The following is a 19,259-nucleotide window of genomic DNA, read 5'->3' on the forward strand; positions in this document are numbered from 1 at the left end:
CCCACGGCCCACCTGGTCTCCCCTTCCCTCCCACCCACCTGTCCCCAAGAGGGATTTTCTGCCCAAAACCTCCAAGTCTCCCTCTACTGTGACCTGCCTTTGGGGGGGGGGCTTAGGTCACTGGCACCCAGACCCCAGGGCCCTGTCACCACCGGAGGCCCTGAAGGTGGGGCCCATGAGACAACCTTCCCAGGTGCTCCTCTAGCAACCCTGTTGCTAACTCTGGTCTAGAACATTCTACCCCCAGGTGACAGAGAACCACACTTCCAGCCCCCAGAGGCCCTGAAGCACTAAGAATGTGCTGGGTGTGAGGCTAGTGAGAGATGGGAGCCCAAGCTCTGTCCCAGCACCCAGAGCAGGTACCTGGCTGGGCCCTCGGGGCAAAGTACTAGAAAGCCTGGAGGGGGTGCTGACCACAGCCCGCCCCCACCTTCAGGGCAGGGAGCTGGAGGCAGTGGAGCGCAAGGACTGCCTCCCCTGGAAAGGCCAATTTCCTGCCTGACCCAGGTGACAACCCCTCCCACGGCCTGCCCGCACTGAGGACAAGGGAGAAGCAGAGCCCGGGACTTGCATACCGCGCCCTCCCCCCCCACCCCCGCAGGCCAGGCTGCTGCCCAGCAGAGCCTTGTGGCCACATACACCCAGGGATGGTCACGCCGGGACTCCACGGCGAGCAAAATACCCTGAAACAGACCAAAGGGTGCTGCCCACGCAGCACAGCTGGCTCGAACTTCATTCTCCGAGTGGCTCCTGGCCTGACCTGCACCCTCACCACAAAGTATACACAAGCACACACACCCAGGCTGTGGTCTGAGCATGTCCCCCAACGGTCATATGGGGAATCCCTAAATCTCCAGGATGACGGTGTGAAGAGAGGCGGCCTCTGGGAGGCACTGAGGTCGTGAGGGTGGAGCCCTGGCCAAAGGCACTGTGTTCTTGGAAAAGGTCCCCTAAGACCCTTCGTCCTTCTGGCCGTCTGCGAACCACAGGGGGGTCTGGCCCACCACGCCAGCGCCCCGACCTCGTGCTTCCAGTCTGCACCGCCGTGAGAGGCTGTGTGTAAGCTGCCCCACTGGAGGGGACAGAGGCACCCGCTCCGGCCACCAGCCCCCTCCTCACTGGGATGAAGCCCCTCAGTCCTCCTGTTTCCCATGTGATCGCAGCCAGGACACCGGGCACTGTGCGGGGAAGGGGTGGCCTCTGCGCAGCCACCTGTAGGAGGCCCCGAGGCTGGCCCCCTTGTGCACCTGCAGTGTCCCACCATCACTCGCCCACTGCCACAGGTGAGGCACTGTGGGAACGGGGGGCTGTGTCCCTGCCTGTTGGCACCTGAGGCCTCCGTCCCCCAGGAGACCCCCATCAGACTCTGTCCCAGACAACGGTTTTATTGGATGCTGTCCCCGAGGCCTCCTTTGCAGGCCCCCTGCGTGCATGCAGGTGGGAAACCTTCCCTGAGGCATGAAAGAGCAACACTATAAATGGGGCACTTAGGGCCCAACCCTAGCCAGTAAGTCCTTCTGGCCAGAGCACCAACTTGGAGAAGACAGGGTTGGCCTCTCTAGGGCTCTCCCTGGCTCTAGACGCTTTCTGGAACCTTGGCCAGCCCGGATAGAACTGGGGCGGCAGAGCCAGCCCAGCTCCCCCCAACCCCTCCAGCCCAGGCTCCACAACTCCGCGTCTGACCCCCGGGTGCTCAGCAGCAGCTTGGCCTCTGTCAGAGCGCGGGGCCCAGCCCTGGGCCGCTGCCCGGGCCGTTGCTCGGGCCGTCACTGGGGCCCTCGGTGGCCACTCTGGACTTGCTCTTGCCCTTCTGGAGTACGTAGGCAGACGGCCCCAAGCGCAGGATCTTCCCACTGCCCAGACACTCATCCCCTTTGTAAAAGACGGCAAACTAAAAAGGAAAGAAGCCCAGGTCACAGCAGCGGGGCCCAGCCAGGCCCACCAGCCAGGATGCGGGTCCGTAGCTGCTGGGCTGGAGGGGGGCGGGGGGCGGCGGAGGGCAGGCCAAGACGGGGCAGCCAGGCCCTCCCAGTAGCCAAGCAGGACCAGGCATCACTGGTGTGGCTGGGAGGGGCAGGCTGGGCACAGAGCTGGCTCGGCTCCCACCCACTCCACCCCTCAGCCCCCCACCCCGCGAACCGGGTGCTCCAGTGGGGAGAAGGGCAGCCATCCCTCCCAGGCATGAAACCCGCCGGCCAGAGCCCTCTCAGCCACACGGGCACTGACGAGGGACAGCCGAGCAGGTGCCAAAGCCCATCTTGTGCACAAGGCCGGGCTCGCCCCACTCACCTGTCCCAGGGCCAGGGCCCGCACAGCCTTCACAGCTGTCACCCACACCGTGCCGTCTTGATTGAGGGTCAGCACACAGGGCACTGTGAAGAGGGGAGGGGGTCCTTGGAGGGGGCACTGGCCTTTCCATGCATGGCCAGTCCCAGGTCTCGCACACCCAGCCCCGGGGGCAGGGGGAGCACCAGGCAGCGGGGGCAAGAGCTTCTCCGGGAAGCTAGGGGCAGGGGCCATGGGGGGCTCAGCGCCACCTGCTGCCCGGCCTGCCATACCTGCACCTCTGGAGCTGACCAGGGAGGCCACTCTGGGCCTCAGAGCCGCCCGGTGCAGGCTCCTCGGGAAGGCAGGTGAAGAGGGGGTTCTGAACATGTTATGCAATCCGAGCCAGGGGGACATTCCGCCCCAAGTCCAATGATGCTCCTACACTGGGGCTCCTCTGAAGGGACCCTCCCGCTCAGTCACCTAGCGCCATCTGGTGGCGGAACCGGAAGTGGCACTCCATCATTTTGTCCCGGACCAGGGCGGCAGGCGGCTCCTCCGCAATCCAGTGCACGCGGTTGGTCCGCAGCAGGTCCCTGTAGAGAGCCGGGTGGTCTGTCCGGGGTGCCTGCGGAGCGGATCGCGCGGGTCAGGACCCCGAAGCCCCTGGCAGAAGGGCCCCCACCCCGAGCCAGCCACCGTGCTTCGTCAGCAGCAACCCTAACAGCATGCTCACTGCTGGCTGCAGTATCTGCCACAGAAATGCGACGGCCCATCCCCCAGCGTTCTGGTCCCCACTCTGCACAGGAGGGAAAGTGTCTCGTCACAGCACTCTGCCGGTGAGCTCCAGGCTCAAGTCTCCCCACCTGCCGGGCATGGGCCCACCATGCAGCTGGCCTGTCTCAGAAAGGTCACCGCAGGAAGCCCATCAAACACCGAGTGGCTGGGGAGGAAGGGACAGGGCCGGCTCCCAGGGGGCTGTGCTGAGGCCATCTGCCTCTGAGGCTCCTGTCCCCAGGCCCCAGCCAGGGATACCCACATGCGGACGTCAGCTGATGACATATTGGTCTTCTCAGAGCAAAAGAGACCACTGAAATTTTACACTAAAATCACTTTAATTCATGCATGAGCACAATCCCTGTTATGCCTACAGCTCTTCTTGGAAGGACATGCCCCAGAATCAGCAGGCCGGGTCTGCTGGCCTCTCACTGCCTGTGTCTAAGACAAGGTCCTTCAGCTTTGTGACAGAGCACGGGATGGCATCCAGGTCTCTTAAGCCAGGGCCTCTCAACCTTGGTATGACGGGTCTGAGACCACATCATTCTGTCAGGGAGTAGGGGCTCTCCTCTCCTGTGGGATGTCAGCAGCACCCCTGGCCTCCACCCATCAGATACTGTAGGGATACCGCCAAGTGTTCCGGGGTACAGGGCAAACTCCCCCCCCCTTGGCGAAGCCCTGCTCTAGAGCCCAGGGATGGTGTCCTAGGTCACAGTTGTTCAGGGCCCCATGGGGGCACACAAACCAGTTTGGCACTGGCTCGGCCACTTCCAACTGTTCAGCAATGACTTGCAGGAGCCAATGATGTGCAAGCCCCGTCCTAAGCACTACAGGGCCTTCAGCCTCTTTTGTAAAGTCAGAAAAATAATCCGTATTCCCAGCAATTAACATCACGTTTACTAGTGTGGCCAACATACAGTAAGACCCTGATAAGTACCTTCAACAAAATCCTTCTGGTACCTTGGGCCAATCCCAGGAGGACGCAGAGGAAAGGCAAGGATGGTCCATCAATCACTGCTGCTCTGTAGGACTTCACCAGCCCTGCCTGGTCTCACAAACACTGCTGGTTCTGCCAAAAACAGACCTCCGTCACCTGCCTAAAAGGCGAGCCCAACTCACCACAAACACGTCGCCCTTGGTGCCGTCCTTCTCCACCACATACCAGGGCTCGCGGAGACCACCTATCTTGGCTCTCTGGCCCAAAGTATACAGGAACCAACCTACGGGAATACAGTGTCTCAGTGGGTTGGCACCAGCTCCATCTCAAACACCACACCCCTCTTAACTGGGAGGAGAGGATGAGGGGCAGCAGTCTGGAGGCTCTGCCGACCACTGAGAGGTAGCCCGGAGGGGCTGTGTTCTCCTGCCGTGAGCATTAGTCCTGGCCAAGCCAATGAGCTTGTCCCATCCCTTGTTCAGGTCAGGTGAGGCTGTCCCCCGCACCCCGAAAGGAGCAATTCCAGCTGCCAGACCACCTAAACCAGGAGCAGCACAGTTCCTTTAGAACGTGGACTGGGCACTGCTCGAACCCATGAGCCCCTGCCTGCTGAGTGTCCACTACTGGCCCCTCCAACATATGAACCACACTGGGGCCGTGGCATCGGGCTGCCCCCGCTTCTCTGCACATCCCCAACCCCGCAACAAATATCACAAGACCAGATGGCTAAGTCCTGCCCTCCCTAATGGCATTAGTACAGACAGGAACAACCTGAGGGATCACAGTGCCCTGAGCCAGACTGCCGGAGGTGCTGGGAGCAGCCGGCAGGCCTGTCCCCAGCAAGGCTGTCACCTCCTCTGTCTCAGGAACACATGGCTTCTCCGCTTGGCTCCCCAGGAGCCTGTGACATCCTGGCCCAGCTCCCTCAACAGGACAGAGGAGCCATCTTCCCAAATTGTCTGTGCATGAGCCAGCAGCACCCCAAGAGCTAGCAGAGTGACAGCATGGCCACCTCGTCTGGGTGTGGTCCCTGCACTGAGGACCGTCAGCCCAGCCAGCCCAGGAGAGTGAGCTGCAGCTGTGCAAGCCCTTCGGACCACTGTTCGTGAGCCACGGAGGAGACAGGGGCCAGTAGGGCCAGAAGCCAAAGCATCCACAGGAAGGTCCAAGGTGGGGGGATTCCAAAGAACCACTTGTGGCCCTGTCCGTGTGTGAGCACCAGCCCCTGTCCCTCCAGCAGGCCAGACACAATCAGGGTCAAGCCCTACCTGGTCCCCAGTCCCTGAGGATGCCCCGAGGACACAGACCCACCAGCAGGATCCCAACACCTGACCTCCCGCCAGGCTGTGAACGCCGGAGCCTGACTTGTCTATCGGAGCCTCCGTACACCAACCCAGTGCAAACTCCCAGTGCTCCCAAAATTGTCTGTGCATGAGCCAGCAGCACCCCAAGGGCAACACCCCTGCCTTATGGGGAAACCCTCTGATCCGTTTCTTTGTCCTAGAGCTGGAAGTTCACACTCTGAATTCAATCAAATGAGCTTCTCTCATCAGGGTGGACTTTTCTGTTCTAATATTTTCTTTTTACACGAAAGATAATTCTATTTACAGGGACACAACACATCACTCAGAGAGTAGCGTCTTTCTGAAGTGGAAGGCATCCCTCTTTATTAGCTGCAATGCTTCACAGAGACCACACATAACACTCGCAGCCAGCCGCCCCCACGTTCCCTCGTGCCCCTGTGCCCCGGTGCACGGGAGGGTTCAGAGCTGACACTTGCCCCACGACTCAGGAAGTTTATGACGAGAAACATCCTGAGGTTGTGTCTCACCTTTGTGTGTTCCCAGAACTTTATTGTCTTCAATAGAAATAAATTTACCAGGTCGAGGCTGTAGATACTAAAAGACAAGCACGTCCTTACTAAGGGATCCAAGTCCACAGCAGAAACGTGGCTCCATTCTTTTGCATCAAAGAATACTTACCTGAAGAATGAAATTTTCAAAATTTCTTTTACCAACGAAACAGATGCCCATGCTCTGAAACAAAAGGAAAATTGACTGTGAGGTTAAGAAAGAGGCAGGAGGTTCCTGCATGAAAACTAGCACCCAGGCCTCCCCGGGCCTTGCCACCTGCCCTGAGCCTCCCGGGCTGCAGGCCTGGCTCTCCTCAGCCAGCACCCACAGACATCAGCCATGCCCACAAACGGACCTCGAGGGGTTTTAGAACATCTCAAACTCCCAGGGGCTACTTAAGGCCCCCAAGCCTGGACCTGGTGAGTGAGCTAGCAGGGTGACAGCATGGCCACCTCGTCTGGGTGTGGTCCCTGCACTGAGGACCGTCAGCCCAGCCGGCCCAGGAGAGTGAGCTGCAGCTGTGCAAGCCCTTCGGACCACTGTTCGTGAGCCACGGAGGAGACGGGGGCCAGTAGGGCCAGAAGCCAAAGCATCCACAGGAAGGTCCGAGGAAAGAGAGGGCTCCCTCCAGGTGATCTCCTCTAGCCCAGAAGACGAGCAGGAACGTGTGCTCCTGTCACATGGCTCTCTCACCTGCTCTCTGCTTGTGTCTGAGACGTGGCTCCCTCACCTCCCACCACAGAGCCACACCCAGAAACTGAACAGGTAAACAGAGGAACAGAGATGATGGGTAAACGGATGCATGGAAGATCTTCCTTGGGAACAATGACTTGCTGATGAAAAGCACGTGCTCATTCCCAGGAAGACAAAAACAAAGCAGCCTCAGCTAATGGTGACCCAACCCGAGGTGGCCCGACCAGACCGAGCACACCAGGACCATCTCCTAGCACTAGACGTCTGCCACACTGGCTTCACTCTCGTTCCAATGTCCAGGCTCTCCTTGCCTCTGGGCCTTTGCACACGCTCTTCCCACTATCAGAACTATCTCCCCACAATCCTCTCGGTGACACTAAATCTTATCATCCTGAGGTCTCAGGTTGAATTAAATGTTAATTCCTCAGAGCCTGTCTTAGGGTCTAGGCTGATCTAGTTAGAGTTCACTGACGTCTCCTACACATGTTCTAATTTCCCCATGACATGTTTCATGTCTGTCTCCCTTTCCTGTGAGCTCCATTAAGGCAGGACCGAGGGAACCATGTGCTCCTCACCCTATCCTCAGGGGCAAGCACAGCCCCCAGTACAGGAAGGCCCTCGAAGAGGAGAGGCTGGATGAGTGCGTGAAAATGGCAGATCTGCGTGCGAGTAGTGACAGAGCCCGAGATCAGGGCGTCTTAGGGCCCGGTCCCCAATGCCCTGCCTTCCCCTGGCAGGCTGGGCCAAGAGCACTCCAATGAGCCAGCCAGGCTGCTGTGAAAGCTGCCCACCCGAGTGGGGCCAGGGAGACGGAAGGGAGAAGTCGAGTGCACCTCCTACGGCGCATGTGCCCCGGGGTATGACCTGATGTTGCATCCTGGGGAGGAAGCACCCAGCCAGGGCACCGCGTCTCCACAGATCGTGGCCACGGCGCGGCAAGTGTACCTCACTTTGGTCCTACCTCCTTTTTCTGAAGCACGTGATGGAGTCTATTCTCAGCAGCTATTTTCTTGACAAAATCTTTCGTTAGCCCCCCCAGAGGGAAGAGGGTTCTCCGCAGAGCATCTTGGGAAACCTGGCTGAGAAAGAAGGTCTGGTCTTTAAAGCTGTCAGCTGCTTGAAGAAGTTTTACCGCTGCCAAGAGTAAAGAACAGAAGACGTTGCGGGAATAAACATAACGGCACTTGGCTCTGAATCACGTCTTTCCATTAGATTACCCCCGGTCTGTCAGAAACAGAAATCAATACTTAAAAGCAGACCGCCAGGAAAACAAACAACACCCATGCTTGAGGGGAGAAAAGGTCCCACCCCGAATTGATCGGCCATTAAGAATAATTTTACGTGATCGGGAAACTTATTCCAGTTCCCACCCGGGTTATGGTATCTCACCGATCAAACAGCGCACAGCCCTGCGCGTAGAGGTGATGTGACACAGGCCTGAGACACACACAGCCGGGCGGGAGAAAGCAGGACGAGAGGACCCCCAGAGAGCCCCAGGAAGGGGACGGAGGGGGGTCAGCCGTGCTGCTCCCCACGCCCCCCCACCGCCCCAGGCCCAGCTCCAGTCTCAGCGCCTCTGAGCCGTTTCCTTTCCCAAGCAAGCGGGCTCTGTTCAGAGGCACGTGGACATCCACCAGAAGCTCCTCCAGGACCTCTCGACGCCCTGCACCATACAGAACCGCCTCTGGCTAAGGCCACAGCACAGAGGTGTCCCTGACCTTGAGCCCATGACACCATCAGAGGAGGCCCGGCACCACTGCCGGGCCATATCGGACCTGCCTGGTCTGTGCCAGGACTGCCACGATGCAAGCACCAGGCTGCTCACGCTCGCTCACACATTCACGCTACACGAAAGGAAAAGCAGGGAAAGCTACACGAATTCTCAGGACCAGATGCAATGCTGGGAGAGGCTGCTGCACATCACCCTTGGGGCACTACACATGTGCCTGTTGGCCTGGCACGGTCATGGGGAGAACACAGGCTCTGTGGAGGGCACATTCTCCACCTGGGACCTCAAATGTGATTCTCACTTTAGCTGTGGGCGGTTCGATTATCCCCATTTTACAGACGAGGACACTAAGGTTGAGATCAGTGAGGAGGCTCAACAGAACAGTGCACCTGCGGCCTAAGTCCTGGTCCAAAATGTGCTATGTGCAGAGCAACACGAGCAGTCAAAATATGACAACCAGCCAGCCAGTCACCAGGCAGGCAGACTCGTCTACCCAGGGCTGCTTTTTGTTTCAGAAGGAAGCCCGGTCAGGCTGCGCACGGAAGCCTCAGGACACCCGGAGCTGCTGGGTTCTCCTCACGGTTCCCAGTCATTTAAAACAGACTCCAAATCTATTTTTTAAAAGGAGGGCAGCAATCCTAAACACAGAAAGAAACACAGGAGGATGTGCCAGTGCCAAGGACTCCATTCACGCACCCTTGCAATCCATCTGCGGTCAGGCCAGCACTGAGCCCACTTTGCGCAGTGAGGCCTCATCCTCGCCAGGCCTGGGCCCAGGAGCGCTGGCTCTGGGGGCCGACCAACCCAGGCCGGGCTCTCTGCTGCCCCGTGTGCTCAGCCCCCGTGTGCACTCTGCCCCAGGACCCGGACCCAGGCGCAGACCAAGAGGCTCCAGTCCAGGTCTCCAGGGCAACTAAGAATTAAATAAAAAGCTCCAATGTGCCTAGAAAACACGCTGAGGACAAAGACACGCTTGTATTATTACAACAACGCCACATTAAAATTACTCAACAAAACACACGTCAAAGCAATCAGAGAAGTTTCAGAGCGCCCAAGGCCTCACATAAAGGTCCAGACAGGTCTGGAAGGCAAACCATTTTCTAGGAGATAAGCAAAAATGTCTATTCAATATGGAAATAATTCCTTTGGCTACTCAGGACCCTTAAGTCCATGTTTACTTGGTGAATTGTGCTGTGGAGTTCCCAAGCAGCAGGACTTTGCGTTCTTCCCGACAGAGACGCTTCTGGGGAGAGTGGTGCCTGGGGGTGTGAAAGGTGGCCTCTGGAGCAACGGAGAGGGGGCGCCGAGGAAACCTGTCCTCTCTCTTGTCTGGATTGGAGGCCCTAGCAGCAGGCACAGTGGCTACAGGCACCCGAGGGAGACCCTCCCAACAAGGGAGGGAGTGCTATCCCTGTCTGCGTTCAAGTCGGGAAGGTCCTATGCACACCCTCTGCTGTGAATGGGGGAGGGATTAGGACAAAACCAGGGCAGCCAAGCACCCGCCAGCCCCCTCAGGGCTCACATAATACAGCAGACTACCACATGATCGCTGTGGCCTTCCTACCAGCTCGGTGCCATGCAGGACAGAATGGGCGCGGGGCCGGGCACACAGAAAGAGCACAACTGTAGACCTGGATGGACCTGGGCGGAGATCCAGCTCTGCTGCCCAAGGCCCCCCGGTCAATGGCTCCCTGCCTCGGTCCCCTCACCTGCCAGCTAGACAAGCAAACCCAGCTCTGCTCTCAGAGGGGCCAAGTGCCTGGGCTTTGGGGAAAGAGGGCAGGTGCTGCAAGGCAGGCAGGCAGCAGGTCACACTGGGAAAATGCCAGCCTTTCAGCAATCCCACAACGAAGGAATCTTCTTGCTCAAGCGTGGCTCTGAGCCCCTGTTCTGTCTCTCCCTTTGCAATGACATGAATTCCTCTTTTCTACACACGAGTGTATACCAGGACCAGCCAGCAGCATCCCTGATGACAGCTGGGCATTCTTCTAGAAAGGTGAAACCTGGCTCCCTCCAATGATAATAAACCCGATTTGTGTACACAATCTCTGCAAACACATCTTCCACCGGGCCTGAATGTCAGGCAGGCCCCAGCACCTGGGTCACACTGAGGTATGCGCACTTAGTCTTGAGCCCTCGAGAACCTGATGGTAAGTGACAGGGCCTCTGAGTCCTCCAACAATCAACACGTACTTCCTCAAATATCATGGGAATCTTCGAGCCACTCGCAGGGTGAAAAGACCTGGGTAATAAACCACATATACAGGTTCCAGCCAGGCCTCAGCCAGGCGTCCAACCAGCACTTCCCCTGGTGCCCGGCCCCAGGATCCATGGGGAGATGGCCCTCCTGGTAACTGCTTTTCGAAACCAGCAAGCTGGTCTGGAACACATCAAGACCCAGCAGGTGTGCTGGGATGATGACCCACTGCCACACTTCAAAGTTAAGTTCCTCTGTGCACTAAGGTCTGACCCGGGCACGTTCACTTACCATTTCTAACTTCAAATCGATTTCTGAAAAGCCCTTCTGGCCTCCTAATGTGCTTCTGCTGAAAGACTTCCTCATCTTCCAGTGAGGTTCTGGCATAGTGACCTGTGGCGACAGCATCTGCTCCTGGGAAGTTTTTAAAAACACAAGATCAAACTTGAGACTCGCATTTGCTGACCATGGCCACCTCAGGCTCGGGTGTCTCAGGAACGTGCAGACACCAAGCCTTGAGCTGGACGGTCTCCACCGATGGTCCACCTCCCACTCAAACAGGGGAGCCAGAGCGCAGAGACCGCCCTGCCCCGGACATTCTGGTCTACAAGTGGCCTTGAACTCTCCACTTACACGGATACAACCTTGCTACAAGGTTTCACTCCAACTATACCAACCTTTCAAAAGTTAGTATCTATCCGCTCCTTGACTCTAGCTTAGAAACACAGATATGCACACAAAGACTTGGAAAATTGAGGGATCCCTGGGTGGCGCAGCGGTTTGGCGCCTGCCTTTGGCCCAGGGCGCGATCCCGAAGACCCGGGATCGAATCCCACGTCGGGCTCCCGGTGCCTGGAGCCTGTTTCTCCCTCTGCCTGTGTCTCTGCCTGTCTCTCTCTGTGACTATCATAAATAAATAAAAATTAAAAAAAAAAAAAAGACTTGGAAAATTGAAAACACCAAAACGTTCAACTCCAGGAGAATATGAAGTTAAAATGCCATTGCCATTAAGAACAGCATCACTTACGAAGATAAATTTTTCATGACATTGTTAAGTAAGGAAAAAGTACGTAATACTATGATCCCATTTTATTTAGCATACAGAAAAAGATTAAGAATAGGGAAAAGCCCATTCCTTTGATTCTGGGAATTGAAATGATAGACGTGTCTCCCTATTTTCACTCTGTGGTAGTTTTAATTTTCACCGCAGTGAAGGACCATGCAGCATATTCCATTTCTTCTCTCCACATTACACAAAAAAGCGAAATAACCTACCAAGGCACATATCAGTTCATAATCTTTCTTGTAAACATTCCAGATATTCAGTATCACAAAAGACTTTTTTAGGGAGGGGCAGCAAACTGAGTCCCTCCCTCTCCGACTAGACCAGCTCAGAGTAAGACAAAAGAAGCAATGAGAATTAACCGTTGAGGGCGCCTGGCCAGCTCAGTCAGAGGAGGGTGCAGGTCCTGATCTCAAGGGTCATGAGTTCAAGCCCCATGCTGGACACAGAGGCTTACTTAAAAAAATAAGTAAATAAACATTTTACCTATTAAAAAAAGAGGGGGGCAGCCCCGGTGGCGCAGCGGTTTAGCAACGCCTGCAGCCCAGGGCGTGATCCTGGAGACCCTGGATCGAGTCTGTCAGGCTCTCTGCATGGAGCCTGCTTATCCCTCTGCCTGTGACTCTCTCTCTCTCTCTCTGTGTCTCTATGACTAAATAAATAAAATCTTTAAAAAAATAAAAAAATTTTAAAAAAATGAAAAAATTTAAAAAAAGGAAAGTTCTAGTAATACTGGTCTGACGTGGAAGCCATCAGCTACAACTAGAACAAGCAGAAACCACCTCTGTACAGGACCGGGCTCTCCAGTTTGCCATCCTGCATTCCCTGCCCTGAGGCAAATTCTTAGTGATAGAGTTAAAAAAAAGAAAAATTAACTGTTGTATATGGACTACCTGAGAAAGCACATTTGGGACCTCACTGAATCTACTTCCTTCAAGAACTACTTACATGAACCGGTCACCCCCTTCCCGAATAAACGAGATAACACAAGCCCCCTGACATGGCCCACCAGGGCAGACACCCGTGTTTCCTGAAACCCCCAACCATCAGGGGACACCAGACTGTAGGCAGCTGAAGCCCCAGACCCACTCCTCATCTCAGATAAAGATGGATTATTGAACCTAGTCAGCAAACTCAGAATCACCTCTACTCATGTTCAGTTCTGCTATTAAGTCATTCAAATGCATCCAGACTTCTGGAGCCTTTGTTGCGCAGGTTTCACTGTGGCCTGTGAAGCAGGGTCTTGTCACCTCTTTAGCTGCAGGGCCCTGTGTGCTGTGGGCCTGCTTAGGCCACGGTGGCAGTGCTGACAGGACACTACTGCACCACTGGCAATGGACAGTCACATTAATAACCTCTGGGCACGTAGCCAGACATGGCAGGGTGAGCCACAAGGGACAGAAGCAACAGAAAGGCCAGAATCCAGAATTTTGGAGATGGCAGGGCACAGAAGTCAGCTTGCAGGCTTTATGGCAACGCAGCAGTAGACACCACAGGCAGCCCAAGCGAGCAAGGTGGCCACACAAAGGAACAAGGATGCCCCTATGGGCAGATGGAGAAGAGGAAGGAGAACCATCAGAACAAAGTCTGCAGGCCAGTTGTCTGCGGGTAGCAGGGCCTCAATGGGCTTTCCGAATAGACCACTAAGGGATGCCTGGGTGGTTTAGGTCATGACCCCGGGGTCCTGGGATCCAGCCCCGCATGGCATCGGGCTTCCTGCTCAGTGGGGAGTCTACATCTCCCTCCCTCTCCCTCTGCCCCCCAACTCATGCTCTCTCTCTCACTCTGTTCTGTCAAATAAAAAAAAATCTCAAAAAACAAAGCAAAACACTAAAATGTGGCTTCAAATCCAGGGAAAGAGAGGCCCAGAATCCAGAATAAGACACAGACACAGACTTCTTCTCAGGGCAGAGCAGAAAGCCACCCTGGGAAACAAGATAAAGTCTCAGGAGGACTAGCCAAAAGGAGGACTACTAGCAAGAAACAAACGCCGACCTTCCTGAGCTCTAAATAGGGCTCGTGAAATCTCCGCTAAGTATAACCATGCCGGAAATGGAGCTGCTCAAGCAAAGCTGGACCTGCAGGCAAGGTCCGGTGGCCCCAATCTTCGGCTCTCTGCCCGTGACCCCTGCGTTTCCTCAGGACGTTTGGTGCTCTGAACCTACAACACGGTCCCCACACCTGTGAGGTCCACAATGAAGACACACTCCCTCCTCCCTGTGACCCTGTCATTTGCATATTGCCAGAAAGTTCTTTCTTACTCAAAGAAATACAGATTATGGTTTTCACTACTTCCTTTCCTTCTGAAGATGAAACTATTTACCAGAACTTGGCTCCTGGCTATCTCTGAAAACCTTATGATTTTAAAAAGATTAAATGGAAATAGCAGAACAACTTACCGAGATTATCCACGGCATAATGGAAAAAACAACTGAATTTGATGTGCTTGTTGCAAACTATGTCAGGATTGGGAGTCCTTCCTTTTTCATATTCACTTAAAAAATCACTGGAATAGAAAAAAAGATTTTCATTTCTAAGTGTGAAACATTCCTCAAAAAAAAAAATCTGTAGGGGCACCTGGGCGGCTCAGTCAGTTGAGTGCCCAGCTCTTGATTCTAGCTCAGGTCATGATCTCAGAGTCGTAGGATTGAGCCCCACATCAGGCTCAGCAGTGGAACACAGTCTGGCTGGGATTCTCTCTCTCCCTCTGCCCCTCCCCCTACCCCATGTGAGCTCACGCTTTTTTAAAAAAATATTTTATTTATTTATTTGTTCATGAGAGACACAGAGAGAGAGAGAGAGAGAGAGAGAGAGACAGAGAGGGAGAGAAAGAGAGGCAGAGACACAGGCAGAGGGAGAAGCAGGCTCCATGCAGGGAGCCCGATGCGGGACTTGATCCCGGGACTCCAGAATCACACCCTGGGCCAAAGGCAGGCACTAAACCACTGAGCCACCCAGGGATCCCCATCAAATAAATAAAATCTTTAAAACTATATTGGTTAAATTACTTAGTTTCTACTTGTCTTACCAAAGCTATAATTTTCTGTAAAATAGGAGAGCTTCAAGAGACAGCCACTGTCAGTGTTTTCATGAAGCATTTGTGTAAAGCCAGCCACTTTCCACTAAAATCTATAATAATGTACAGACCTGGATATAAAGCTCACCTGCCACTCAGACTCAGCAACCATTCCGTCTCCCCAGAGGCTCACAGGATGTGTAGGGAGGGGATGGGACTGACTCACTCAACTCCAGCCTCCCCTGACTTCATCAACAGAGGAAGGCGTGGGTGAAGAGCATGCTGGAGTGAGAGCAGGAATACAATGATCCAGAGCTGCAATTTGGGGCTGTATTAGCCATTCCACATTCCTGGCCTAGGGACCCAGGGCAGTGGGCAAATAAATGCCAGCAAATACTTCTCCAATGTGACTGACATACCTCTGAGGACCAGCTTCCAGGACACCAAGCATTCTAGTGTACTGGACCCCTGCTCTAACAGGCTGAATGACTAGACATGGGAGGAGGATGGCTCGGCAGCAAGTTCATAGTCTCAGAATCCACTTTAGGAGGATTATGGTGTCTGTTCCAGGAGTTTAAAGTGAGTATTAACGGGTGAGGGGTGCCCAGCTGGCTCAGTTGGAGGAGCATGCAACTCTCAATCTTAGGGTCGGGGGTTTAAGCTTCGCATTGGGCGTACAGATCAGTTAAAAATAAAATATTTTATTTTATTTTTTAAAAAGATTTTATTTATTTATGAGAGAGAGAGAGAGAGAGAGAGAGAGAGAGAAAGAGAGGGGCAGAGACACAGGCAGAGGGAGAAGCAGGCTCCATACAGGAAGCCTGATGTGGGACTCGCTACCGGGACCCCAGGATCATGCCCTGGACCGAAGGCAGGTGCTAAACCACTGAGCCACCCAGGGATCCCAAAATAAAATCTTTTAAAAAGCAAAAGTTAAAGGGTGTACTTTGAGTATCTGTGATCATTTTTCATTGAACCTAAAGCTTTTCGCTCTACAATGGTTACAAACAACAATGCTGACGCTGACCGAGAGGGTGAATGTACGCGGAGTCATAGGCCACATGTGCAGCTTCAACTCCAGCAGGCAATGCCAAACTGTGTTCCTACCACTTCTCAATCCTCTCAGAAAGGGAGAATACTTGTATGGCTCCTTATTTCAATTGTTTAACTGTCAGAAAGTTGTCAAGAGGTTCATGAGAATCCAGGCTTTACTCTCGCTGTGTGTTCACAGCCACCAGAACGTTTTCTAAGAAGTGCTGAATGAACGTGAAAGAGGCTGAACGTTTCCACTGGCTGATGAAAATCATGTTAACCGTTTCCCAAACCGCTTCACAGAAGACAGGTCAGTGGCATCAGTAAAAACCACGGAGCACAGCCTGCTCGGTGAGGGGACAAACCCTGCCTGCACCCCACCAGGGAGACAGCAAGAGGAAAGAACATCTGCACTCTGAGCCCTGAAGGCCAAATGGGCCTTGAACAGAAGAATTCAGAAATCTCTGAGCTAGAGAGTGCTATCAGAGCAGGGAGCGTTCGGAACGATGAGATCACGGAGCACAATCGCAACTCTCCCCACGGGCGACCAGGATGAAACTAGGGCAGAGGGCAGACTGGTCAAAGCCCACCCGGGCTCAGTTAAATGTGAGTCAACCTCCAAAAGATCACATTCACTCACATACTTGCCAAACCTCGTAGTCAAGGGTGAGGTTTAAATTCACCTGGATTTCTTGCTATCACCTTAAACCTTGCAGTACTCAAAGGAACCCCCAAAGCAGCTTTCCCTGCCCACCCAGATTTGATGGTGAAGCTCTCCCTGACTATCTCTCTCCTGCCTCCTACACTCACTCTCGTCAGTCACCAGCCCCACAGCACCGCTTCCAAGTGAGACCCGAGAGCCTCCATCAGAATGAACGGAAACCCTCTCTACTTCACTGTTATTCTCAAGAGCAGATCAAACCTCACCTCTTCCATGAAGCCTTCCGTCAGGAAGTCTGCTCCATATGACACATTTCTCCCTCCTCCGAACCTGCAGCATTTTTATGAAGTCACTGGTACTTCCCACACACCGCTCCCCAGTTACCTCTTTTGAAGGAAACGTGCTCCTCCCCGCCAGGCTGCAAACCCCTACAGAATAGAGCCATAGCTTATCCATCTTTATGTCCCCAAATGCACTGTGCCCAGTACAGAGCAAGCACTTAGAGGTCACCTTTAGTATTATGTCAGATTTTTAAAGTCTTTGTGTTTTGTGTTTTCCTGAGGCGTGCTTCCTTTCTCCAGAAGCCCCTACCTGCTGACCTGCACAGGCATTACTGCTGTGTGGTCAGGGAAGACCTAGCCTTAGCTCTCCCACCCTAAGTTAGCAGCAGAAACAATGCAAGGCTGCTCATAAACCATTAAAGAGACTTCAAGCAGGTGGCATAATAAATAAGAGGCCGGGTACTCTGGATCCTCCCATACACGGTCTCTGGCACCACGGCCAACAGCCTGGGCTGCATGTCACTTGCCTGGCCGCCATGGCAGTCCCTCCCTTGGAAAAGCGGCACAGGCCACCAGGAAGCCTTCTGCGCCTCTGAACGGGACCCACCTGAACACGTCATTCCAGTACTCCTTCACATAGGACACCTGATGGAACGGGATGTCTAGAATCTGGCAGACCCTGTAGGCATCTTCACAGTCTCTGTCAGCAGTGCAAACTCCGTGTTCATCCAGCGAGTCCCAGTTCTTCATGAATACCCCTGTCACTTGGTAGCCTGGGGGAGACAGCAGGCACCAATCAGAGTCCATAATCAGCCCAGGATGAAAAGGCAGGAGTTCCTGAGCTCCCAGGAGCTCCCAGACACACCCCACTCGGCACCACCACCCGTGGGTTCTCCCGGCAGTGCCTGCATTGCTATGCGGCCTTTGGAGTGACTCCCATCTCCGTGCCAGCCGCCGGACTTGGGGGCCGGCCGATGGGCCCAGAGGCTCCCTCCCTAAGCTCCCACAACGCTCTGTAAACACCTCCGTCATCATGGTGCGCTGCCGGACGGCAACTGTTTGCCCGCGTCCCCCAGGTGAGCTAGAAGGCGTGTTTTCATCTTTGTGTCCCTGCCCCGTGTCTGCACAACGCCTAGCACACAGGAGAGGCTCCGCAAAGGAGTGCTGACAGAAGACCAGGAAGTCAACACTTTTCAAAGCAAACAAAAACCACCATTCAGTTATGGGAAAAGTAAACGAATTTCAAAAGTTGTTGCCAGTCATCATCTACAACATAGACTTTTAAGTCATCACACAAGAAGACAATTAAAATCTGGACTATTTTATTACAAAAGCAATACTATGTATCTCTTGATCTATTTTTTTCCTCTTTTTTAAAAAAAGAGTTTGCTTATTTGAGAGAGAGCGAGTACACGCACAAGCGAGGGGAAAGAGAGAAGCGGACTCCCCCTGCTGAGGAGGGAGCCCGATGTGGGGCTCAGTCCCAGGACCCCGGGAACATGGCCTATGCTGAAGCCAGATCCCTGATAGATTGAGCCATACAGGCACCTTTTCCCTCTTCTAACAAAGTAGCCAACCAACTACCAGCAGGACCAGCTCTTAACTTTGCATCATCTTAGAGGACTACTCAGGTGCCTACCCTGCAGGAGAAATGTTTCTTTTTTTTTTTTTTTAAGATTTTATCTATTTATTTATTCATGATAGACAGAGAGAGAGAGAGAGAGAGGCAGAGACACAGGCAGAGGGAGAAGCAGGCTCCATGCATCGGGAGCCCGACGTGGGACTCGATCCCGGGTCTCCAGGATCGCGCCCTGGGCCAAAGGCAGGCACCAAACCGCTGCGCCACCCAGGGATCCCCAGGAGAAATGTTGTTTAATGTTTCTTCACGTGTAGCCTCAATGCAACAAAAGCCAAGATATTTGACTAAGAGGTTTTAAGTCAGTACTCCAAAGCCCAGAGATTCAGGAGTTAAACCCTCTGTCCCAGTGCCCTGCACGGAACGGGAGCTAAACCAGTGCTTGTAGGAGAGAGAACCCCACATGTGGCTTTAAAAATCCACTCTTCTGGGCAGCCCCGACGGCGCAGCGGTGTGGCGCCGCCCTCAGCCCAGCGTGATCCTGGGGACCCGGGATCGAGCCCTGCCTCGGGCTCCCTGCGTGGAGCCTGCTTCTCCCTCTGCCTGTGTCCCTGCCTGTGTCCCTGCCTCTCCCTCTCTCTGTCTCTCATGAATGCATAAAGCCTGGGATCCCTGGGTGGCTCAGTGGTTTCGCGCTGCCTTCAGCCCTGTGTGCAGGGCGCCGGGGCTCGGGGGAAGGCAGCGCGCGGACATTCCGGGCGCGTCTCGCCGCGGGGCCCGGCAGGACCAGGACCGCCCCCCCGCACTGCCCGGGGAGCCGGGCGCGGCCGCAGGCCCCGAGGAGGGGCCGCTCACCTCTCCGCCTCAGCAGCAGCGCGGCCACTGCGCTGTCCACCCCCCCGGACAGGGCGCACACGACGTGCCGCGCCGCCTGCATCCGCTCGCCGCTGACCTCCCGCAACCTCAGCTGCCGCTTCCGCGCCGCACCGGAAGTCCCGCCCCCGCCGCCGCGGCGACGCCGACGCAGACGCTGCCCGGCCGGAAACGTGCGTTCGCGCACGGCCCTCCCCTCCTCCCGGGCTTCCGCTCCCGAGGCCCCGCCCACGCGTCCTGCGCGCGCACCCCTGCTCGGGCTCGCTGCTGCGGCTGCGCGCGCCCGCGGCCGGGGGCGGGGCCGGC

At 55.0% G+C, this 19,259-nt stretch overlaps 1 protein-coding gene across 3 annotated transcripts; it reads right to left on the reverse strand.

Moving 5' to 3' along the window:
- Positions 1-1,369: 1,369 nt before the first annotated feature.
- TRMU (tRNA mitochondrial 2-thiouridylase) lies at positions 1,370-19,073 on the reverse strand. Of its 3 annotated transcripts, none has more exons than XM_038550206.1 (11): positions 18,936-19,073; positions 17,112-17,277; positions 13,914-14,020; positions 10,743-10,865; positions 7,487-7,659; positions 5,962-6,015; positions 5,811-5,877; positions 4,162-4,262; positions 2,749-2,893; positions 2,290-2,372; positions 1,370-1,891 (listed from the first exon to the last, which is right to left on the reverse strand). In XM_038550206.1, exons 1-11 carry the CDS (start codon positions 19,015-19,017, stop codon positions 1,715-1,717), a joined length of 1,278 nt encoding a protein of 425 aa, XP_038406134.1. In that variant the 5' UTR covers positions 19,018-19,073; the 3' UTR covers positions 1,370-1,714. The 3 variants fall into 3 exon arrangements, with proteins under 3 accessions (XP_038406134.1, XP_038406136.1, XP_038406135.1); XM_038550208.1 differs by lacking the exon at positions 18,936-19,073 and adding an exon at positions 16,490-16,553 and having other exon boundaries at positions 7,487-7,600; positions 17,112-17,229; XM_038550207.1 differs by lacking the exon at positions 18,936-19,073 and having other exon boundaries at positions 7,487-7,600; positions 17,112-17,251.
- Positions 19,074-19,259: the final 186 nt, after the last annotated feature.

The sequence above is a fragment of the Canis lupus genome, chromosome 10 (assembly GCF_011100685.1).
Source record: "Canis lupus familiaris isolate Mischka breed German Shepherd chromosome 10, alternate assembly UU_Cfam_GSD_1.0, whole genome shotgun sequence".
NCBI lineage: Eukaryota > Metazoa > Chordata > Mammalia > Carnivora > Canidae > Canis > Canis lupus.